The sequence below is a fragment of the Oncorhynchus gorbuscha genome, linkage group LG12, assembly GCF_021184085.1.
Source record: "Oncorhynchus gorbuscha isolate QuinsamMale2020 ecotype Even-year linkage group LG12, OgorEven_v1.0, whole genome shotgun sequence".
NCBI classification, from domain to species: Eukaryota; Metazoa; Chordata; class Actinopteri; order Salmoniformes; family Salmonidae; genus Oncorhynchus; species Oncorhynchus gorbuscha.
The window spans coordinates 20321443-20346977 of record NC_060184.1 but is presented as its reverse complement, the minus strand read 5'-3'; the positions used below and the strand labels follow the sequence as shown (position 1 = coordinate 20346977).

The following is a 25535-nucleotide window of genomic DNA, read 5'->3' as shown; positions in this document are numbered from 1 at the left end:
CTTATCTGGCAGGTCGACTGTTACCTATCTGGCTGACCGGTAATAGGCATCTGGGTGGCTGGACCTAACTATCCGGCATGGCACAACCTAGCAATCTGGCCGGAAAGAGCTAAGTGGACCTAGCTATCTGGCTGGCCGGACATAGCTATCGGGCCGGCCAACTTGGCCTAGCTATCTGGCCGGTTGGTAGCTGGTCCTATCTGGCCGGCCGGCCGACTTGGGGAATAGTTAAAGGAGAGAGGAGGGGGGATGAATGAGTCAATTGGAAGCTAGGGATGATTAGGTGTGGCATGATGGTATGAGGGCCAGATTGGGAATTTAGCCAGGACCGGCCGGCCAGATAGCTAGGTCCGGCCTGCCAGATAGGTAGGTCCGGCAGGACGTCCAGACAGCTAGGTCATATCTGTCCGACTGGGCCCATCTAGTGGGCAGACCTGTCCCATCCGGCCTGCCAACAGGTCCTAGCTGGTCGACCGATCCTATCTGGCAGGCCGAGTGATACTATCAGGCCGGCCGTCCGACTGGTATCATCTGGCCGTCCGACTGGTAGCATCTGGCCATCCGACTGGGAGCATCTGGCCGGCCGACTGGGAGCATCTGGCCGGCCGACTGGGAGCATCTGTCCGGCCGACTGATAGCATCTGGCCAGCCGACTGGACCAATCTGGAAGACAGAATGGTCCTATCTGGCCGACTGGGCCCATCTAGCGGGTAGACCGGTCCCATCCGGCCTGCCAACAGGACCTATCTGGCCTGATAGCCAGGACTGGTTGGACGACCAGATAGCTAGGTCCGGCCTGCCAGATATGTACGTCCAGGCCGGCCAGAGAGCTCGGTTGGGCCGCAACACACGGACCATATGGCTAGGTCCAGACGACCAGCAAGATAGCTAGGTCCAGCATACCAATCTGGCCAACTGGACACCTAGAATAGCAGATAACTGGTTGGTTAGATAGAACCGGCCTTCTGTCTGGCAGGCCTGACATAGGTGTCTGGCCGGCCGGACCTTTATATATATAGTGGGGAGGAGAAGTATTTGATACACTTCAACTGTGAGAGACGGCATCTAAAACAAAAATCCAGAAAATCACATTGTATGATTTGAAATGAAGTAATTCATTTGCATTTTATTACATGACATAAGTATTTGATCACCTACCAACCAGTAAGAATTCTGGCTCTCACAGAACTGTTAGTTTTTCTTTAAGAAGCACTCCTGTTCTCCACTCATTACCTATATTATATTAACTGCACCTGTTTGAACTCGTTACCTGTATAAAAGACACCTGTCCACACACTCAATCAAACAGACTCCAACCTCTCCACAATGGCCAAGACCAGAGAGCTGTGTAAGGACATAGGGGATAAAATTGTAGACCTGCACAAGGCTGGGATGGGCTACAGGACAATCGGCAAGCAGCTTGTTGAGAAGGCAACAACTGTTGGCGCAATAGAAAATGGAAGAAGTTCAAGATGACAATCAATCACCCTCGGTCTGGGGCTCAATGCAAGGACTCACCTCCTGGGGCATCATTGATCATGGGGAAGGTGAGGGATCAGCCCAGAACTACACGGCAGGATCTGGTCAATGACCTGAAGAGAGCTGGGGCCACAGTCTCAAAGAAAACCATTAGTAACACACTACACCGTCATGGATTAAAATCCTGCAGCTCACGCAAGGTCCCCCTGCTCAAGCCAGCGCATGTCCAGGCCCATCTGAAGTTTGCCAATGACCATCTGGATGATCCAGAGGCGGAATGGGAGAAGGTAATTTGGTCTGATGGTTGGTTTGGTTTAAACTCCACTCGCCGTGTTTGGAGGAAGAATGATGAGTACAACCCCAAGAACACCATCCCAACCGTGAAGCATGGAGGTGGAAACATTCTTTGGGGATGCTTTTCTGCAAAGGGGACAGGACGACTGCACCGTATTGAGGGGAGGATGGCTGGGGCCATGTATAGTGAGATCTTGGCCAACAACCTCCTTCCCTCAGTAAGAGCATTGAAGATGGGTCGTGGCTGGGTCTTCCAGCATGACAACGACTCGAAACACACAGCCAGGGCAACTAAGGAGTGGCTCCGTAAGAAGCATCTCAAGGTCCTGGAGTGGCCTAGCCAGTGTCCAGACCTGAACCCAATAGAAAATCTTTGGAGGGAGCTGAAAGTCCGTAATGCCTAGCGACAGCTCTGAACCCTGAAGGATCTGGAGAAGGTCTGTATGGAGGAGTGGGCCAAAATCCCTGCTGCAGTGTGTGCAAACCTGGTCAAGAACTACATGAAACGTATGAACTCTGTAATTGCAAATGAAGGTTTCTGTACCAAATATTAAGTTCTGCTTTTCTAATATATCAAATACTTATGTAATGCAATAAAATGCAAATGAATTACTTAAAAATCATACAATGTGATTTTCTGGATTTTTGTTTGTTTTGTCTCTCACAGTTGGAAGTGTACCTATGACAGAAATTACAGACCTCCACCTGCTTTGTAAGTAGGAAAACCTGCTAAATCAGCAGTATATCAAATACTTGTTCTCCCCACTGTGTGTGTGTGTGTGTGTGTGTGTGTGTGTGTGTGTGTGTGTGTGTGTGTGTGTGTGTGTGTGTGTGTGTGTGTGTGTGTGTGTGTGTGTGTGTGTGTGTGTGTGTGTGTGTGTGTGTGTGTGTGTGTGTGTGTGTGTGTGTGTGTGTGTGTGTGTGTATATATACACACAATTGAAGTTGGAAGTTTACATACACTTAGTCTTTATAACTCGTTTTTCAACCACTCCACAAATTTCTTGTTAACAAACTATATTTTTGGCAAGTCGGTTAGGACATCTACTTTGTCATTTTTCCAACAATTGTTTACAGACAGATTATTTCACTTCTAATTCACGGTATCTCAATTCCAGTGGGTCAGATGTTTACATGAACTAAGTTAACTGTGCCTTGTAAAATTCCAGAAAATTATGTAATGTCTTTAGGATCTTCTGATAGGCTAATTGACATAATTTGCGTCAATTGGAGGTGTACCTGTGGATGTATTGCAAGGCCTAAATTCAAACTCAGTGCCTCTTTGCTTGACATCATAGGAAAATCAAAAGAAATCAACCAAGATCTCAGAAAAAAAATGTAGACCTCCACAAGTCTGGTTCATCCTTGGGAGCAATTTCCAAACACCTGAAGGTACCACATTCATATGTACAAACAATAGTACGCATGTATGAACACCATGGGACCATGCAGCTGTCATACCGCTCAGGAAGGAGACGCATTCTGTCTCCTAAAGATGAATGTACTATGGTGCAAAAAGTGCGAATCAATCCCAGAACAACAGCAACAGCTTGTGAAGATGCTGGAGGAAACAGGCACAAAAGTATCAATATCCACAGTAAGTGAGTCCTATAATCGACAACCTGAAAGGTAGCTCAGCAAGGAAAATGCTACTGCTCTAAAACCACCGTAAAAAAAAGCCAGACTACGGTTTGCCACTGCACATGGGGACAAAGATCTTACTTTTTGGAGAAATGTCCTCTGATCTGATGAAACAAAAATAGAACTGTTTGGCCATAATGACCATCATTATGTTGGGAGGAAAAAGGGGGAGGCTTGCAAGCCGAAGAACACCATCCCAACCGTGAAGCACTGGGGTGGCAGCATCATGTTGTGGGGGTGCTTTGCTGCACGAGGGACTGGTGCACTTCACAAAATAGATGGCATCATGAGGCGGGAAAATATGTGGATATATTGAAGCAACATCAAGACATCAGTCAGGAAGTTAAAGCTTGGTCGCAAATGGGTCTTCCAAACGGACAAAGACCCCAAGCATACTTCCAAAGTTGTGGCAAAATGGCTTAAGAAAAACAAAGTCAAGGTATTGGAGTGGCCATCACAAAGCCCTGACATCAATCCCATAGAAAACGTGCGGGCAGAACTGAAAAAGCGTGTGTGAGCAAGGAGGCCCGCAAACCTGACTCAGTTACACCAGCTCTGTCAGGAGGAAGGGGCCAAAATTCACCCAACTTATTGTGGGAACGTATACCCGAAACGTTTGACCCAAGTTAAAAAATGTAAAGGCAATGCTACCAAATACTAAGTGAGTGTTTGTAAACTTCTGACCCACTGGGAATGTGATGAAAGAAATTAAATCTGAAATTAATCTCTACTATTATTCTGACATTTCACATTCTTAAAATAAAATGGTGATCCTAACTGAACTAAGACAGGGTTTTTTACTAGGATTAAATGTCAGGAATTGTGAAAAACTGAGTTTAAATGTAGCTGGCTATTGTGTATGTAAACTTCTGACTTCAACTGTATATACAGTGTGGCAAAAAAGTATTTAGTCAGCGACCAATTGTGCAAGTTCTCCCACTTAAAAAGATGAGGCCTGTAATTTTCATCATAGGTACACTTCAACTATGACAGACAAAATGAGAAAGAAAAAAATCCAGAAAATCACATTGTAGGATTTTTTTATGAATTTATTTGCAAATTATGGTGGAAAATAAGTATTTGGTCAATAACAAAAGTTAATCTCAATACTTTGTTATATACCCTTTGTTGGCAATGACAGAGGTCAAACATTTTCTGTAAGTCTTCACAAGGTTTTCACACACTGTTGCTGGTATTTTGGCCCATTCCTCCATGCATATCTCCTCTAGAGCAGTGATGTTTTGGGGCTGTTGCTGGGCAACACAGACTTTCAACTCCCTCCAAAGATTAACTATGGGGTTGAGATCTGGAGACTGGCTAGGCCACTCCAGGACCTTGAAATGCTTCTTACGAAGCCACTCCTTCGTTGCCCGGGTGGTGTGTTTGGGATCATTGTCATGCGGAAAGACCCAGCCACGTTTCATCTTCAATGCCCTTGCTGACGGTAGGCTTTGTTACTTTGGTCCCAGCAGGTCATTCACTAGGTCCCCCCCATGTGGTTCTGGGATTTTTGCTCACCGTTCTTGTGATCATTTTGACCCCACGGGTGAGATCTTGCGTGGAGCCCCAGATCGAGGGAGAGTATCAGTGGTCTTGTATGTCTTCCATTTCCTAATAATTGCTCCCACAGTTGATTTCTTCAAACCAAGCTGCTTACCTATTGCAGATTCAGTCTTCCCAGCCTGGTGCAGGTCTACAATTTTGTTTCTGGTGTCCTTTGACAGCTCTTTGGTGTTGGCCATAGTAGAGTTTGGAGTGTGACTGTTTGAGGTTGTGGACAGGTGTCTTTTATACAGATAAGATCAAACAGGTGCCATTAATACAGGTAACAAGTGGAGGACAGAGGAGCCTCTCAAAGAAGAAGTTACAGGTCTGTGAGAGCCAGAAATCTTGCTTGTAGGTGACCAAATACTTATTTTCCACTATAATTTGCAAATAAATTCATTTTAAAAAATCCTACCATGAGACTTTCTGGATTTTTTCCCCTCATTTTGTCTGTCATAGTTGAAGTGTACCTATGATGAAAATTACAGGCCTCTCATTTTTAAGTGGGAGACTTGCTGTAACTATATGATGTCATAATATGGATATCATACATTCTTAGATTTACAAATGCAATCTATGGAATAGGATATTCATGAGGAGTCAGAGGCTACTGGGGTCAATGTGGCAATGACAGCCCTGTGTCCCAAATGGCACCATATTCCCTATATATTGCACTACCTTTGACCAGAGCTTGTACACTGTATAGGGTATAAGGTGCAATTTGGAATGCACAGAGCATTTATGAGGCTTCCGGCAGCCCTATTCTTTTTAATGCAGGGAACACACAGTTGACCGTTTTGGGATTTCATCATGAACACTGGGGAAACCTATTCAATATTTAGGACTACTGAAAACCTGTTATATTATGGAGAGCTATTCAGTATCCTTTAAATGATTAGTTATAGATTAGTTATTTGATAACCTGATGTGCCATATTTACAACTGATTTCATGTCACAGAAAGGCAATTGCAGAGTTATTCTAAGCACTAGGAGAATGTTAGCACCATCGTGTGGCCATTATGGCAAATTACACTTCAGGAATCGGATAGAAATGACCATCGCTTTGGATTATAACTATTACAACTATAATTTATTAGAAAACAGAAAATATTACAGAGAATTCAGTGTCCCTTGACCAAATCATTTGGCAACATATGTTAAACAAATAATCCTAAATGATTATTAACTAAGTCAGCGATTCAGAACTATTACGTAGACTCACCCCAGATTAATAATTAAAACTAATGTCATATGAAAAAAATGAAATCGCTAAATTTAAATTATTCTTATGCTTCAAACGTAACATTCAATTACTCTTACAATGAACAAAACTAAATAAATATTTTCATTTTTCTGATCAAGTGTACACTGACACAGGTTACGACCAATTATTAGACATTGTTCAAATGTTTTAAAAACATTGCACAAAATGATCAGAACAAGCCATAATCAACAAGCACTTGTACAATTCCAGTCTCATCAAACAAGTCCAGTGTAAAAACTTACTTTCAGTCATTGAACCATAAAATACCAGTTCATAACTCAAATCAACATGGTCACTGAGGTGTGGCGAGCAAGCAGTCTTTCCGGTTATTAAATTCCAGGTCCTATTGCAGAATAACAGTATCCCCACTATGACATCAACAGACATTGGTGACTGCACAGTAAGGTTCAATTGAATTCAAATCCAATTCTGTCCAGTCAGAATCAAATCTACAATTTATGTGAACATATTCTAACTACATTATCCTCTCATTCCTATGGTGTGTGTATTGATAAGTGCTCAGAGATAACAGATCACTCACTATGCTTCAGAGACGTACATAAAACAAATACTTCTTAGTGAACGTGACTCAAGCACATCCGTACAGGAGACTCCTGATAAATACTTGGCAGCCAACCAGTGTAGTGGAAGAATGACTGCTATGCAGAGTGAACACAGAACCGGTTTGCCCGGCTTGATAGTTCCGTCAGGCTCACCTGAGAACAGCGGCTGTTCTGGAAGCCCGACCGGGCCATGGACAGGGTTTTGACTTCGTCCAGTGTGTCTAGTGAGTTTAGCTGAATATGAGATGTCGCTCTCAGTAAAACCCACTTAAAAAGTGCATTAAATTAGCAAACAAATCAAAAAGTTACAATAGAGGATTCCCCATCGTAGTCACGACAACTATACACAAGCAGCCAAATAAAACATCCACATACAACATTTTCTCATCAAACCGTTTGTGGTCACACGTGTTCAACCTCATAATATAATCCTAACAAATGCATATCCAACCATAATGGAATCAGGACGTAGACGGTTCAACTATGCTAAAATCAATAGCACCTGCATTCTGGATACTAACTGTTGGGAGAATTAAATGCCATTTATCTTAGGCATATGATTATATTACCTGTGACAGTGGACATACTGTACTTTCCTCTGCTGACTCTTGCTACGAGTATGAGGAGAGCATCATTGAACACTCAATACAACACAGTACTAGTAACGGTTGGCATCATCGTAAGAGGTCACATCCAGGTCAAAGAAGTCCTCCAGCTTCCACTGCAGGGTTTCGAAGGTGGGTCTGTCGTTCTCATTGTCCTTCCAGCAGTCAGACATGATCTCGTACATCACCTTGGGACAGTTTGGTGGGCAGGGCATCCTGTAACCCGTGGGCACACGTTGGACCACCTGGTAGTTGGTCATGGCTGGAACAGTAACAGAAGGGATAATTATTATGATCCTGATGTCACACAATGAAACCTAGGATATGCAAAAACATACACTAGTACTGCGAAAGTACATGTTGGGTCAGTCTAGGCTGGAAACACTCTCTGGACAATCAACTGCAATGGCAGGTTGCATGCAAGTTGTACCAGGTGATGAACAGGTGCCAGATACATTTTTAACATTTTTAACTGTTAACCAGAGGGCATGCTCCTCACTCACAACATCCCATGGTAGTAAATTACAGGATTAACACTGACTGATTTGATAAGCTTTCCTACCAAAGAGATGAACATGTTATTATGTCTTACTCGCATAGGGCATCTGACCGAAGGTCATGATCTCATACAGCAGAATGCCGAAGGACCACACATCAGACTTGATGGTGAACTTGTTGCCATGGATGGCTTCAGGGGCTGTCCATTTCACAGGAAACTTAGTGCCCTCTTTGGCTTCATACACATTCTCACTCTCCATCTAAAATGGCAAAAGTAACAAAAAAATATTCAATGGGCTTTAAAGAGTAGAATTAATCATTGTGGTGGACTTACCACAGTTTGGTGTCAGGTCTTCAAAATAAAGAAATTGAGACTGGTCTTGAGTAACACCTTAGTTGACAAACAGTCAAGTCCCTCCTTGTTTTTCTTAGAAAAATAAAGAGATACCGACCATGAAGACTCTGGCGAGTCCGAAGTCAGCCACCTTGCAGACGTTGTTTTCTCCCACCAGAACGTTGCGTGCCGCCAGGTCTCTGTGGATGTAGTTCTGCTGCTCCAGGTAGGCCATCCCAGAAGCCACCTGAGCAGCCATCTCTATCTGGTCCGAGACACCAAGCTTCATACCCATGTCCTTGGAGGAAGAGCTATTGGATTCTGTCAAAACATAACATGTTTCAAGTTAAACTGTAGTTAGTTTGTATCCTGTGTAGTGAATGATTACTGTGAGTATGAATGGAGTTTAGGCCATGGAACTGTGTGTATGCTAATTTAGAAGAAAAAAAAAAGACGACCTAATCAGGTAAGAGGAAATTGCCTAGGATCAGAGAGCAGGGTCAGGCCCAGAACAGAAGGACAGGGTGTGATTATGGCTAAACAAAGAGAGAGGACCATGGACATTCCACAGGGGAAAGTAGGGAAACTCACTGGAGTCATAAAATGCATAGCTGGAGAGGTGATGCCTACAAGGGAAGAGGATAAAATGTGTTGTGATCTTTCTAAATGTATGCACTCAGCTGACTGTACCCTTGGTATTAAACACTTGAATCTTCAAGCTGTTGGTCTCAATTCCTTATTGCAAAGAGGTTGCAATAGCATTTCTTTTTAACAGAGGGAAGGACCAGGATGAGAAAAACCGGCATCTCATTAAGATGAGTACTACCGTAAAATTGTATAGTACTACGTCTCGATGTTTTTCACTTGAATAACAAACAAATATTCGACGTAACGGAGTGTGTAAGCAAAAGTATGACTATGCGATTCTTTGTAAACATTTACGAAGTTTAGTTCCCAAAAAATGAGTTTGTAAAAGACTGGTGAAATATGGGGGATGCAATGCAGACAGTCTCAGGGCCACAAATGTCAATTTCATATGACCACCTCAAAAGGGGGACCATCACTCTAACAGGCAATGTTACCGCATATTTCACGCAATGGCACAGCATCTGTTATGCGAGTGGACAACATCAGATAATCTAGCAATGCAACTGGTAAATATAGATGGAATTCAATGCACTCATTTAGAGCAATGATGAAATGCACGTGATTATGTAAGGGAAATGGGGATACCTAGTCAGTTGTATAACTGAATGCATTCAACTGAAATGTGTCTCCGCATTTAACCCAACGCCTCTGAATCAGAGATGCGGGGGGCTGCCATAATCGACATCCACGTCATCGCACCCAGGGAACAGTGGGTTAGCTGCCTTGTTCAGGGGCAGAATGACAGATTTTTACCTTGTCAGCTGTGGGATTCGATTTTGCAACCTTTCGGTTACTAGTCAACCACTAACCACTAGGCTACCTGCCGCCCCAGTAGCAATAATGTTAAACACCATGACAATCACAATCATGCTAAACCACAAAGATCAGCATTTTGTGGTGTAGCACAGCTAAAGGAGAGGAGATGGCACAAAGCAGGTTGCTTGAATTATCTCCTTCCCATTTTACACGTGTTGCTAGTCCATAGCATGGCACACGTCAGCCAGACATGATCCTGTAGTCACGGACACATGTCATGAGGGTTTAATTTTTTTTATTTATTTATCCGTTATTTTAACAGGTAAGTTAAATGAGAACACGTTCTCATTTGCAGCAATGACCTGGGGAATAGTTACAGGGGAGATGAGGGGGATTAATGAGCCAATTGTAAACTGGGGATTATTAGGTGACCATGATGGTTTGAGGGCCAGATTGGGAATTTAGCCAGGACACCGGGGTTAACACCCCTACTCTTACGATAAGTGCCATGGGATCTTTAATGACCTCGGAGAGTCAGGACACCCGTTTAACGTCCCATCCGAAAGACAGCACCCTACACAGGGCAGTGTCCCCAATCACTGCCCTGGGGCATTGGGATATTTTTTAGACCAGAGGAAAGAGTGCCTCCTACTGGCCCTCCAACACCACTTCCAGCAGCATCTGGTCTCCCATCCAGGAACTGACCAGGACCAACCCTGCTTAGCTTCAGAAGCAAGCCAGCAGTGGTATGGAGGGTGGTATGGTCACGGAGCTTAAAGGGATCATTCAGGATTTGTACGTCTCTGTGTCAATTAAGAAGGAAGTTAGAGGTAGTTTTGTGAGCCAATGCTAACTACAGATAGCGCAATGACTGGAAGTCTATCAGTATTTACTAGTATACTAGCAGATACCCATAGACTTCCAGTCATTGCACTAATGATAGTTTGAAGGAAGTTTCTAACGCAGATACCATTTTTATGTATCGACAAGTTCATCTGACTCTTGAGAAGTAGATAAAGGGCCACATTAATTTTATTTCAAAAACATCACTTTGTATCACTTTGATTGTTGCCAAACTTTCACTTCCCCATAACACACATAATACAAGTTCAACTTCTGCACCTTATTTAAACTCTTGCTACAGTAGGCACATTGAGATGGTGTTCCACTCTAAACATCCCGTTAAAAAGGAAGGTGCGGTGGGCTTTTACGTGGGTAGGTTATAATGCAATACAACAGTGTTCTTACTCTGAAGGTAGTCCAGCAGACTGCCATTCTTCATGAGCTCTGTGATGATGTAGATGGGTTCCTCCACAGTACACACAGCGTAGAGCTGAATCAGTTTGGGGTGCCGCAGTTTCTTCATGATCTGGGCCTCCTGTAGGAAGTCCTTAGCGTCCATGGAGCCTAGGAGAATAACATGTACATGAGGAGTTGTACTGCACAGTAGCACCGGCTGCAAATTTATCTTACCTTAGATTTGATTAAATAGTTGTTTTTCATAATAATGGGCCTCTGTATGGCTATGTAGATATTCAAAAAAAAATTTAAACAGCCGTTTCCAGCTACAATAATGATTAACATTAACAATGTCTACACTGTATTTCGGATCAATTTGATGTTATTTTAAATGGACAAATTATTTTGTTTTCATTCCAATAACAATGACATTTCTAAGAGACCCCAAACTTTTGAACGGTAGTGTGTGTGTGTGTGTGTGTGTGTGTGTGTGTGTGTGTGTGTGTGTGTGTGTGTGTGTGTGTGTGTGTGTGTGTGTGTAAACCTATCACACATACATACAGTGCCTTCAGAAAATGTTCAGACCCCTTTTCTTAGGGTATAGCATTATTCTAAAATGATGTTAGTTTTAATGACTCCAACCTAAGTGTATGTAAACTTCAACTGTATACACATATATAAATAAAATAATGGAATATAATCATGGATTTGAAATGGTGATTTTCTGGGTTTGAATCCAGTGCTCGTGCAAAACAGGCCATTTACCATGTTTCAGGGTCTTCACTGCTACTGAAGTGGTGTCGTTCCAGATGCCTTCATAGACTTCTCCAAATTGTCCAGCGCCCAGTTTATTCAACAGTTTGACAGACGACCGGTCAATCTCCCAGTGGTCGGCTGTGTTGTAGGACAGACCATGGGTTTGAGGAGCCTCCGTCTGACAGGAGAGAGATGCAACATTTATACCATAAGAAGAGTCAGAACAGAGAGGACAGTTTGTCAGGTCTATATTTCAGTAAAACCACATTACTGTTGTTCTATTGTCCTTCGTGAACGGTTGATGGCGCTAAACACTCATCGGACAGTTTATTTGTTATGCCACCCCATTCACGAAAAATGATCGTTCCTACTGACTGAGTCAGGTGGCCTGCTACATAAAGCAGACACAGGCATTCAGTTCGATTGGACGTTAGAAATAGGCTAAACGAATGACCTAAGCGACTGAGCATGATATGATCGTCGGTGCCAGGCGGGCCGGATCCAGTATCTCAAAGATGGCTGCCCTCCTGGGATTTCCGCGCCCCAGTGTTTACCGAAAAACACCCACAGACAGACACATAAAGCAGCAGTACAACAGTGGTGTGGAGAACAACATCTTGGAACGCACAACTCATCGATCCTTGTCACAGATGGGCTACTGCAACAGACGACCACACGGGGCTTTACTACTATCAGCTAAAAACAAGAAAACCGGCTCCAGTGGGCACGTGAACACCAACACTGGACAATTGAGTGGAAAAATATCACCTGGAACATGAGAGCGAGTTCAGTTTACTTGAGTGGCCTGTGAAGCCCACAGACCTCAACCCAATAAAGCATCTTTGGGATGAAAGGGAACGGGGTGTTCGCAGCATGAATGTACCACTGTCTAATCTACAGCAACGGTGTGATGCCGTTGCTTCAGCATGAACCGACATTCCTGTGGAATATTTCCGACACCTTGTAGAATGCCTGGAGAATTCAGACTGTTCTGGAGGCAAAGGGGGGGTCCGACCCAGTACTAGATTGGTGTACATAATAAACTGGCAAGTGAGTGTACATGGTTGACATTGAAAATGATCAGGGTAATGCATTATCCCCAATATTTGAAGGGTGTTTGTCAACTAGATATCTTTAGCAAATTTGCCAGGCAATGTTTTGGTTCTTGAATTCAGATAAAAAGGGTTGCTAAACAAATGTGCTTAAATCACAGTCACATGATAGTTAAAATAAAGTAAATACCTTTTTACATGGTTCAAGCAAACGCACACAGAGACCATCCTCCAGTTTGGAATAGTGTTCCACTAACTCCCTCAGAGTCAGAAAGGTCCTAGATCTTGACACATAGTAGCCTCCAGTGTCCACCTTCCTTAATTTGTAGTGCTTCACTTTGTCCCTGTCCAATACTGAAAGATACATCCAAAAGCATAAGGGCACAATACTGAAACGAGAAAACGATGACAGCAAAATCAACTATGGTCATGCTAATCTGTGCTGAATGGTAAATGAATAGGGAAATTATGAAATTGAGATGTGTACAGTACATGGCCGTTATGACATAAATGACTTAACCCAGGGCTGACCACATTAAAAACCTTATTTTGGGTGATTTGACTGAACTTATGTATTTTGTCTAGATATTCAAACATTACATAATGAATGTACCATTAGAAAATGGATTAAGTTTAGATTTTTGTTTGGGGGGGGGGGTTCAAAGGCCTACAAACAATAACCCATAATGTCAAAGTGGAATATTATAATATATATATACAAATTTAAAGCTGAAATGTTTAGTACAAGTATTCAACCCCTTTGATATAGTAAACCTAAGTAAGTTCAGGAGTAAAGATTTGCTTAAACAGTTCACATAAGTTGCATGGGCTCACCGTGTGCAATAAGTGTCGATTGACTACCTCATCTCTGTACCCCACACATAAATATATCTTTAAGGTCCAGCAGTCCAGCCCTGAATTTCAAACAAAGATTCGACCAAAGACCTAAGAGGTTTTCCAATGCCTCACAAAGAACGGCACCCATTGGTAGAAAAAATATATATACAGTATACAGATCCACACATCCTTCCCAACTCAAGTTGCCGGAGAGGAAGGAAACCACTCAGTGATTTCACAATGGGGCAAATGGTGACTTTAAAACAGTTAGAAATGAAAGGCTGCGATAGCAGAAAACTTAGGATGCATCAACAACATTGTAGTTACTTCACAATAGTAACCTAATTGACAGAGTGAAAAGGAAGCCTGTACAGAATAAAAAATATCCTAAAACATGCTTCCTGTTTGCAACAAGGCACTAAAGTAACACTGCAACAAATGTGGCAAAGCAAATAACTTTTGGTCCTGAATACAAAGTGTTATGTTTGCAGCAAATCCAATACATTACTGAGTACCTCTCCTTATTGTCAAGCATAGTGGTGACTGTATCATGTTATGAGTTTGCTTGTACATGTTAAGGGCTGGGGAATATTTCCAGATAAAAAAATTAAACATAAAGGAGCTACGCACATAGGCAAAATCCTAGAGGAAAACCTAGTTCAGTCTGCTTTCCAGCAGACAGTGGATAGATGATTTCACCTTTCAGCAGGACATTAGCCCAAAACACAAGGCCAAATCCACACGAGCTGCTCACCAAGAAGACAGTGAATGTTTGAGTGGCCGAGTTACAGTTTTGACTTACATCTACTTGAAAATCTATGCCAAGACCTGAAAATGGTTGTCTAGCAATGATCAACAACCAATTTGACAGAGCTTGAAGATTTTTAAAAAGATTCATGTGCAAATGTAATCGCTGCCAAAGGTGCTTCTACAAAGTATTGACTCAGGGGTGTGAATACTTATGTAAAATGTGATATTTCTGTATTTCATTTTCAATAAATCTAAAAACATGTTTTCACTTTGTCATTATGGTTTATTGTATGATAAGAAAAAAATAATTTAATATATGTTGAATTCAGGCTGTAACAATTAAATGTGGAATAAGTCAAGGGGTATGAATACTTTCTGAAGGCACTGTAGTGAGAAATGTTGGAACATCAAATCACAAATTATAAACATGTACAGTAGTAGAGGCTGATAGGAACAGAATTGTACTTTCCTGTAATCAGGTTGCTATGCCATTATTGTTTCTGCAGAGACTAAGTTTACAGCCAACTGTTAATGTATAATCAAGGGACCGTTTCTGTCAGACTGACAAGGAATGGCCAGCTAGACTCATGTGGTCCTAGGTGATGTTATCAGTCTCTTTGAGAGCAGAGGTATACGTTTGTTTACTTTAAGACCTTGAACCTTCAATCACTTGAGTGGACTATGAGAAACTGTGATTTACACAGAACAAATGGGGGATTGTTCAGGAATGAGGAAACAACTTGTGTTTTTTTGTGCATCGAGTTCCATTCTCATACCAGTAACAGAAATAGATTGATCACAATAAAACCATAAAATGCATTCCTGAACAATAAGTCAGTAAAAAATAAACAGACATTACAAAGTCATTCTAAACCTAATACCAGCATTGTGAGTATACTGATCTGTGTACATCTATGGTAGTATACAGGTTTGACCTGTAGTCTCTTGCAGATGCAACAAGTTCAAGGACATGAGGCTGAGATTTACCTGAGAGTGAGAGCTCTCCTTTTTGACTCTCACAGTGTCTAATGAGGAAGGCTCCATGCTGGTTCCCCTCTGACAGAAGCAGCTTCTCAGCATCCACTCTCTTGGTGTCTGCAAAGTACCATCTGCATACAAGAACAGGAAGAAACAACACAACAGCAGTATCAAAGTATGACAGCAACCCATGCCGTGGTTGTTTACCTCACACCTATATATTAGCATTGACATGCTTCATATCCAGATCATCTAAAAGTAACATCATTGAGTTACACAATCAAGTTTTAGATACTTTAGGATGATTTTAACAGGAAGTGTGATTCATGAACATGCTAATATTAGGTGCAATTGCCTTGGATGCGGAGGGTCTGTGGGAGGGTCTCTGGGAGGGTCTGTGGGAGGGTCTGTGGGAGGGTCTGTGGGAGGCTTTTGACCATTTCTTTGGATTTCTCATGTCTAAGTCATTGTTAGAAAGTGGTTTGGTCAAAATGGGATGTAACATACTACATTGAATATTATATGAATCATATAAAAAAAAATAATGGCCAATGTGGATGTAATCAATAAGCTTAAAGGCCCAGTCATGTCAAAACTGTGGTTTTCATATACATCGCTACACTATGGAGGTTGGAATATTACTGTGAAATTGATGATTATGCTATTTCTGGTGTAAGAGCTGTTTGAAAAGGCAGCTTGAAATGTCAGCCTGTTTGGCTTACCTGGTGATGTCACCAGATAGGCCATAACTGGGGGTGGCAGGTAGCCTAATGCTTAGAGCATTGGACCAGTAACCAAACAGTTGCTAGATCGAATCCCCAAGCTGACAAGGTAAAATAAATCTGTCATTCTGCCCCTGAACAAGGCAGTTTGCCTAGGAACAGTAGGTTGTCATTGTAAATAAGAATTTGTCCTGAACTGATTTGCCTAGTTAAATAAAGGATCCATTAAAAAAAATACACTTTAAAATTGCCAGGCGGTAAATGAGTTAATAAATCAATAAGAAAAAAAGTTCCAATCCTCTGCCAATAACATCTAGTTTCCCCCTCCCCACTGTGACCAATCCCAGAGTCCTAGCAAAAATCTTGCATGAGAAATTACTGTTATTTTTTAAACAATTAATAGAACACACATCACAGTAAGGCACTTAATTGTTACCCTGAAATGATTTGATAGAGATTTAAACATTTATTATTATTATTTTATTTTTTTAAACAGCTGCATTGGTACCGTACTCTACACATCTGCTAATCAAGTTAATCAGGTTACATACAGTGTATATGAGCCACTGTGATACTTCAGGGAAATGACTCCTAATTACCAAGACAAAACCCTCAAGAGTTCCAGTCAGAGACAGTGTGAAAAAAAATATGAAAAAATGTGATTGCAGCTGAACGGAAAGCTGTTTCATGGTGAAGATCAACAGGATAAGACGACAACATGGGTGAGTCACAGCCAAGAGTACTGACGTTGTTCAGAAGATGGACACCTAATTTCCATAAGATTCATTTTGTCTCAAAAAGGCATTGATAAATAGGGTATCGTAAGCTAATTTAGTTATGAATGGTACCTGTTCCATGATTCCAAAAAGTGTCACCAAAACATTCACCTTCACCAAGAAAAGCAGAGTGTTTGGTTTCGACAAAGTGACGTTTCACTCTCGGTCATGTCATGCCAAGTGCAACTGCCTTGCTAAACCAGTTTCTTTCTATATTTAGCCAGTACACTTGTATGGTGTTTTGATGCTACACACAGTTGTAAACACAGTATGAATCAGCTACATGAACTATTCATATTTTTAGGGTTGGACCTCTGCATTTTCCAGATGCATTTTCCTCTGTGATCTGGGGAACTATTAACTAATCCATTGTACTTCCTGGTCATTGACAATCATTAACCAGTTTGATCTCCCACTTAGGTCTACACACATGCAACGGCACCAATAGTGTGGCATTTGACTATTGACCAAATCTGTTCACAATATCCAAAGTAGACCTGCATTAAACCAAACTAGTGCTTTAACATTTTCAAAACAATTACATTACAGCTGGTTAGTCGTATCATGTGTTTGTTAAGGAGTAGTCACCCAAATCTGAGGCCTTACCTAAAACTAGATTATATGAATCCATAAAGCACAGACATTAATCCATAAACCACCAACATTGTGACTCATCATATTCCACAACTCTGGCCGTAGCAATTATTTCAATTGCCATAATATAAACACACCAGAACGTACCAAAGTATCTAGATTCTAGAACATGCTCATTAACTGTGAATGTATGCAAATATTTGCCAAATCCATCTTGGAATGGTCCAGTTGTTTAAGGGATAACAACAGGTCAGTTATGGTGGTTAATCAAATAACCACAACAGAAGTGTGGACGCTAGTGTCCCCTTCAAAAATATTATGGTAAAGTGATCAGTAGGACCAAGGGTAAATAAGCCCCTTTGGAGTCTATGCCAATACTGCTTTTATTCTGGCAACAAGTAACCCAATATCCATAATAAGTAAAGAGGATTTAGTGATGTCGACTGAATTTGAATAGGCTACCCTACTGTATAACTGAAGAATGATACAATGTACTTTTCTGTAGCCTTTTCAGTTATCTTCACTTCTTTGAATGAAGCCATAGAAACACCGTCATTCTTCAAACTTTACCGGTTGCTTTTCTAGTCCAGTATAGCCTACTACATACAGTATGTCAAGCATTTCAACAGAACAATTCATCCAGTGCATAATTGTGTGACTGTAGGCTACTTACGGCTCAGCGTCCAGACTCTCCACAGGTGCCACATAATTGGCTGGAATGTAACCCTTCTTGGCAGCTGAAATCCCAGTGAGCGCTTTTGCGTACCACCAATCGCCAGCACTTTTTTCCAAAGCTTCTAACTTGTCCCCAGCACTGAAGCTCAAGTCCTCCTCTGTTCGGGCGGTATAATCATAGAGAGCGATATAAACGTATCCCGGTTTCTCAAAGGGTATAGGTGGCAAAACCCTGTTTTTGGGACCCTGCGCGTGATCATTTTTAATCACAAAGATTTCTCTCTTTTCGGTCGCCGACTCTGGATCTGACCGTGGTTTATTAAAACACGGGAAAACAGTCTGACAACACAAAAAACAATTCTCTCGAATGTCCATTGTGAAGACTGCCGGGTTAATCGCACTAAATCATTTTGTGATCAAATAAAATGTCAAAGTTATATTTTGCGCTCATATTCCATTGCGGTTCGAATAAATGTTCTCACATCATGAATTGGATCCTAGAAAGTTTGACTCATTTCCCAAACACTTGTCAAACCTGGTCTTTGGACTGGAATACAATTTAGTACACTGACTAGCAGTAAAATAAAATGATTTATTGCCCGAGGCCAACTCACCGCGTCACAGTGTTTCCTGGTTACCTTTATGTCTCATTCACCTGGGGAAAATGGTGTAATTGCAGACCGAAATTCCAGGCGTTTCTATGTGTGGGTGTTCCCTCATATCAGTAAACGCCAATTGATACCTGCCATTGGTCAGTTCCAGTGTTATGGAAACTGATGGTTTCTCGACATAGATGATGTGCATGCAGGTCGCTTGAACTTTTTCTGCGTTGCGGAACGGTTTGTACTGGACTACATGGTTCCACAAAACGTTCGTGTACGTTCTTGAACAGACTGAGAGGTTACGTTTGTTCTGGTTTGGTGGGTGTCGCTTGAAGTAACGAGTAACGTATTTAATGGGCAGTGGCCATGCTGCCAGCGATACCCAACCTCTCTCAGTTTTTCAACTGGTCGTTCAGTACAACACCATTTCTGTTCAATTGTATTTGTATTTATTCGGTATCCCCATTACAGCAGCTAGGGTTCAATCACATTAAGGCACTTACATCACACATAAAACAGTACATCATATTAATCACTTATTACACCACTACATATCTACAATACAAAATGTATAATACCACTATACAACAATGTTACAATGTACGCGTGTGTGTTTATGCATGTGTCTGTAACTGTGTGTTCCAGAACGTAAAAACGTACTGAATGCAGCCCTTATTTGTTTACATAGCATGTTAGGATAATTAACGTGGCAGGTTAGAATAACTAACGTCTCAGGTTAGGATAACTAACAGGGCAGGCTAAGTAAAATAGCGTGGCAGGTTAGGAGACTGAGGTTAAGGTTAGGAAAGGGGTTAGGGTTAAATAAATATATTACTATTTATTTAATATTGCAGATAGATTGTAGCTTCTATCAATGTCATTGTCTTTATCATTTCCAATCCCCAAAATATATTTTATTTGTAAAAATATGATTTTAAATATACCCCTCACCCTCCCCTAATTGGAGTAAACTAATGGAAAACAATACTTAGGCTTCCACTTCCAGCACATACATACTATATACATATAACGGACAGTATATTTTACATGAGTTATCTTTGTTTGTTTTTAGTCCCAGCCTACCCTCAACCCCTCCCATCTATCTCTGAAGACCATTCAGTTTTGGTTTCTGACATATATTTTCCTACTGTGCTGTGATGTTCCACAAAAGTTCTGAACCATTCTATTCTCATAGTTTCTACAGATGCTGAGAGGAGGACGGCTCATAGTAATGGCTGGAATGGCATCAATCACATGGAAACCAATTGATGGCTCCAGCCACCACCACGAGCCCGTTCTCACCAATTAAGGTGCCCCCATCCCCCTGTGTACAGTTGTCAACAACTGTTGCCCCCGACTCGAAGGAAACGGCACGTCCATGGACTAATGCCGAGCATCAATGAGTGTAACTTGACATCAAGAAACTCAGAAGATGTATGTAAGTGGCTCTGGATAACAGTGTCTGCTAAATGTCTGAAATGTAAATGAGTCTAGCCAATGAGAGGGGCAGATAGAGAGAGGACTCATGATGCATCTGTGCTACAATTGCGTTTGCGACAACATGGGCATCACCATTGAGGCTGTCTCTATTTTAAAGTAGTCAATATTCTTTGTCTTCATTGGCTGATTGCTCCCAACTCATAGGAATCCCAACTACTTTAAAAGGGTAGAAGCCTTCAATGGTAATGTCCATGCTAAAAAGGGTTATATCCATGATTAGTCCTCCATCTATATGACAACAGGCACAACTCTGATATAAAGTTTTTTTTTAATTCAAATTTGCTGAAATGCCATGTGTGGCCTTTTATATCATTGCATTCATAACAACCTAACCATTACGAAACTTATATTTGATCAAATAAGCCTAACATAGCAAAGTAAATGAGAACTTGAACACAACTGGCTTACCTGGTTAAATAAAGGAGTAATAACAAATGTTGATAGACCTCCATACAATTCCTAACTTCCTGTGATTATTTTCGTGGACAGGTTCTGGGCTGAGTAAAACCTCTCGCTTCGCCTCTTCCTCTCTGCCTGTGTGCATATTAATTATTTAATATAATATTATAAATAACACTTTTATGAAACTTGCATCTTTGGGTAGCCTTCCATATGCATGTTGTCAGTATGCTCTGGTGTCGTGCACGTGTGACCCCCATTTGAAATTCTCCACTCTTCGGCTAAAGCATATACATTTATTACATGTACTACGGCACACACCTTTTGTGCACATTCCGCGCACCTACACCAGATATATCACCGATGCGGTTGATAAACAATATCAAACTATAGATACATAATTCATAGACTTGATTAAGTCTGGATTAAAATTGTACAATATTGTCCGGTTGTTGGAGGAAACCTCCAATGCATCCCCTTGCCTTTTGTAACATCCCACATGTTTCCGGAGAGATAAATACAATGGCTATGTTCCAGAGCATCAACACGACTGCAGTCGACTGCTGACTGACTGATCAACAAATCACCTTGCATCATAAGTAACAACTCATTATTATTTTGAAATCAGTCAGTCAGTCACAATTTACCATTATACATTGCAATGTTGAGCCTCTCGAACACGGCCATTGCCATTGGAGGCTGCAGACTCGTCATTGATTTTGGGCGTGTTCAAGCAGATAACTTTTGTCAAGTCGGTGACTGTCGTTAGTCGTCATCTTCCAAAGTGTGTTGCATTATGGGATAAAAATTGTCCAACTTGCGCAGACATGATGACTGTGTGAATCTTACAAGAACCATGTGATCAAAGGTCATAAAGTTGACTGCAAATTTCTGCAGTTGCTCTTCATCAAATTCATCCTGCAGCCAGCGCCATTGTCAACCAATCATTATTGTGCTATTTCAAATAATAAAAAAATGTACCAAATGAATCACAGAAAAGTTGTTCCCTGTTTCAGTCACACTTGTGTATAGACTTCAATGTACAAATGTATGTGATTTGAGGTTCTATCACCAATTGAATTGATTGTACAATGTACACACATACTGTATATTAACAGTTTGTGAATGTGTGACATTGGAGACAGGTTTATTTCGACATTACAAAGAAAAACTTTAGAAACAATGGCAGCACTGCCATGTTGCATTGAGCCTTGCTGTTGGAAAACCACATCTGCGTCTGACTGTTGCAGATGCACCTCCCCAACGTTACGCTATAAACACACCGACTGCATCCTGGCATCAATGCTGCATAACATTTTGCACAGATAGGCAACTATACTGATGCAGGTATCTTTTGCAGATGGTCGCATGCAGTTGGACACATGGAGAGAATCATGTTCGCAGTATCCTCAAAACCGTGTCTTTTTGACAACCTCTGACAGCTACAGGAACATAAACACAAAAAATGCTGCTTGGAGACAACTGTCCACGATAGTAGGATTGCCAGGTCAGTTTAGTAGTGAGCTTGTGCTAGATGTGGCTAGTTAGCTAGCTAACCTAGCTTGTGTGTGTAATAAATAATATAAATTATGCTAGTTACTACCCCTGTTAACTTGCCCAAATAATCATGTTTGAAAGAGTGTGTGTGTGTTTAAATAGTAATTGGTAGATGGTAGATACTACTGTACCACTGATAATTGTCAGATAACCGTGTGTCTACAGTAGGTGACATGTCCATGATAGCTATATAAAAACTATAGTTAGGTAATGGTATGGCTTATCATGTTCATATCTATGTAGAAGAAGACTGTAGGAGGAAGTGGAGAGGACTCAGGGACAAATATCAGAGAGAGAAGGGCAGAGAAAGAGAAGAAGAGGTCTGGGTCAGCAGCTTCAGGCCAGCAGCCTGGGTCAGCAGCTTCAGGCCAGCAGCTTCTGCCACATTTTCTTTTCTGGATCCATTTAGTGCCGAGAGCAACGAGTGGCAATTTTAAAGCCAGACCCCTCACGTCATCCACAAGTGTTGTCGCCACCGGTGCATCTAGACCCTCTACGTCATTTACAAGTGAGACCACAGCCTCCACAGGTGCAGCGAGCCTCTATGTCATTTACTAGTGAGACCATCACCGGTGCAGCGAGACCGTCTATAACGCCTACATCATCCACAAGTATGACCACCACCGGTGCAGCCATGGAAGATTATGAAATGGAGGAAGCACCTCTGGATCTATGACCACCTGAGATCATTATGACCCTCAAGGAAGTGACCCCTGAGGACCTTGAACAGGATGTGGCCGTGGAGACAAACAAGGAGAGTAATGAGGATAGAAACATGGAGATTAACGAAGAGGTACAACGTCCCACCGGGCGCCATCGGCGGTACCAGCCCCGAGATCCAACAACTCATTTCAGCAGAGGCTCCTCCAAGCCGTCGAGAGGGATGAAACCAATCCTGATGTTCACAGGAAGGATGAAGAGACCCTCTTTGCCATGAGCCTGGTGCCAACCCTGAAGAGGCTGCATCAGCAAAGAAAAGCAGCAGTCAAGGTTAAAATTCATCAGCTGCTTTTCGATGCGAAGATCAATGGTAGGTTTTTTTCTCCACACCACAGGTAGTGTCATAAGTATTGCGAAAGATGGTCATTTTTACAGTATACTCATGTAGGCCATGTCATGTAGGGTAGGCCAGAAGGCTATACTGGAAAACCTCATCTCTATCAAAATAGATGGCAGAGCCGCAAAAGTTCTTCTGTGATTCCGGAACAAAAACAACACTGCTACCATCAAACTTATACCTTATGGGACAGCTAAACACAATGCTACCTTATGGGACAGCTAAACAAAATGCTACCTTATGGGACAGCTAAACAAAATGCTACCTTATGGGACAGCTAAACAAAATGCTACCTTATGGGACAGCTAAACAAAATGCTACCTTATGGGACAGCTAAACAAAATGCTACCTTATGGGACAGCTAAACAAAATGCTACCTTATGGGACAGCTAAACAAAATGCTACCTTATGGGACAGCTAAACAAAATGCTACCTTATGGGACAGCTAAACAAAATGCTACCCCCATTCACAGCTCAATCCAAAATGGCCTCTCCAAGAACTGAAAGAGAGGCTCCTTTTGTAGGGCTAGCCCCTCCCCTCAGAACAATTACCCCTAATTAATTAAGCAATTACTTTGTCAAACCTACATTTTCCATTAACTAAACATACTAAAGGATATACATTGCAACACGTTTTTAAACAATATCACCACAAAACATTTACAACATTATATCACTACTGACAGTGTCTTTCAATATGCACATTGACATTAATGAGCCATTTGGGACAGGCACTACAAAGTCAGCCCAATTCCCTTTGCTCAGGTCCTTATCCAGCATACCTGGAAGCTACAGAGATAGAGAGGAACAGAACAAACAAACGCGCTCATCCACAACATAGATAAGTATAATACATATTACTTATATTAAATATGAACATTGACACAAGTGTGAAATGTATGTACTAAGACAGAAGTTAACTTGTGTGTCGACCCACATTGTTACCTTATCTGATAATGGAGCAGGGAGGAGTGATGAATGTATGCGTGCGTGCGTGCGTCAAAGAACCAAATGCTGTCCGCGGCCAGTGACGGACTTCCACGTCACAGGCTAATTGGTATTTCAGATCAAAGGATTAATATGAGGCAAATATATAGCTGTTGTTTCTGGGTTAGAAAATATCCTAAAACAGTTTGCTGTCTAAATATTTGCCTGTCATATTCATCTTCTGATCTGAAATACAAATCCCATGAGTAAACAGCAAGAATTACCAACTTTACCACACTGTTCAACTATTTATGCCACTAAGTACACTTTACAAGCAGTATTTAGTTAACATAAATCTCACGTTTTATGGTGTTATATTATGTAATGCTTGTATGTGTTTTTCTCTTCCCCTCCAGAGTTGGAGTCAATTTAGCCGACAAGCTCACAAGAAGGACAGGAAGAGGAGTTGTCTACTTTTTGTTTTTACCTTCTCATCCAATGGGATTTTCTAACTGTCCTTATTCCACTTACTATGTCCTTGTTAGTAGTTTCTCAATACTTAGGACAGCATTCCTTATTAGTTGTACATAGATTTCAGGAAAATTGACTGAATTGAAACTGACACACAGGAGAATTCAGATGCTCTTGTTTTTCTTTTACAAGACTAAAGGTGAAATGTGTGTTTACCTGTATTGTGGCTACACATTCACTTTTAGTTTTTTCAGACACACATGTCTCCTCCACTCCTTTCCGAACCTCATATCTCCAGTGCCCTGCCCTCTCTCTCTTTATGGCCATGTCTGAAGTTCCCCTACTATGTCTAGGCTTTGAGTAGTCCCTGTATCTGTCTGCAGTTGTGCCAAAAAAACATGCTCTTTGTTCTCTTATTTTTACATGCACATACATGCACACACCTTTACTCCCAAATTTCACTTAAATATAACTTCCAAATGAAAAGAGACAAGGAGACTTAAAATAATTTTGGGAAAATACTATTTTATGGACAACGGTGGATGGTTCTTAAAATAACCTTAGTGTTAGGAGGTTCTAAAAAGAGCTGTTTCACTCCACGGCATACTGCCATGGGACTTCACCTGCTGGTGATGACAAGTAGGTGGTCACCTGAAGTGCCTGTCTGGGGGCATGTTGGCACCTGTCCTGGTGACATCAGGTAGGTGACCATTTGGCGTGCCTGTCTCCATCTGGAACGGCTCCTGGAATGACCTCCGCAGGTAGTTGTGGAGAACACATGTGGCCTTCACGCAGGCATCGATATTTGAGGGGCTGAGACCAGGCACTCTCCGATACATTCTCCACCGGGCTGCCAGAATCCCAAAGGCGCATTTAACAACTAACCTTGCCCTGGATAATTGTTTGTTAAAGATCCTTACAGGCTTTGGCAATGGCAGCTGGCGTCCTGTCTCATGAGGTTGGGTCTCAAGGCAAGGCCTTGTCACCGACGAGGGAGTGGAATCTCCAATGTGCC

General features: G+C 41.7%; 1 protein-coding gene across 1 annotated transcript; it reads right to left on the bottom strand.

Moving 5' to 3' along the window:
• Positions 1 to 6028: 6028 nt before the first annotated feature.
• On the bottom strand, positions 6029 to 18663 carry LOC123990672 (tyrosine-protein kinase SRK2-like). The gene is made up of 8 exons (XM_046291410.1): positions 18006 to 18663; positions 15250 to 15371; positions 12866 to 13029; positions 11633 to 11801; positions 10877 to 11035; positions 8343 to 8545; positions 7985 to 8150; positions 6029 to 7654 (listed from the first exon to the last, which is right to left on the bottom strand). Exons 1-8 carry the CDS (start codon positions 18380 to 18382, stop codon positions 7446 to 7448), a joined length of 1569 nt encoding a protein of 522 aa, XP_046147366.1. The 5' UTR covers positions 18383 to 18663; the 3' UTR covers positions 6029 to 7445.
• Positions 18664 to 25535: the final 6872 nt, after the last annotated feature.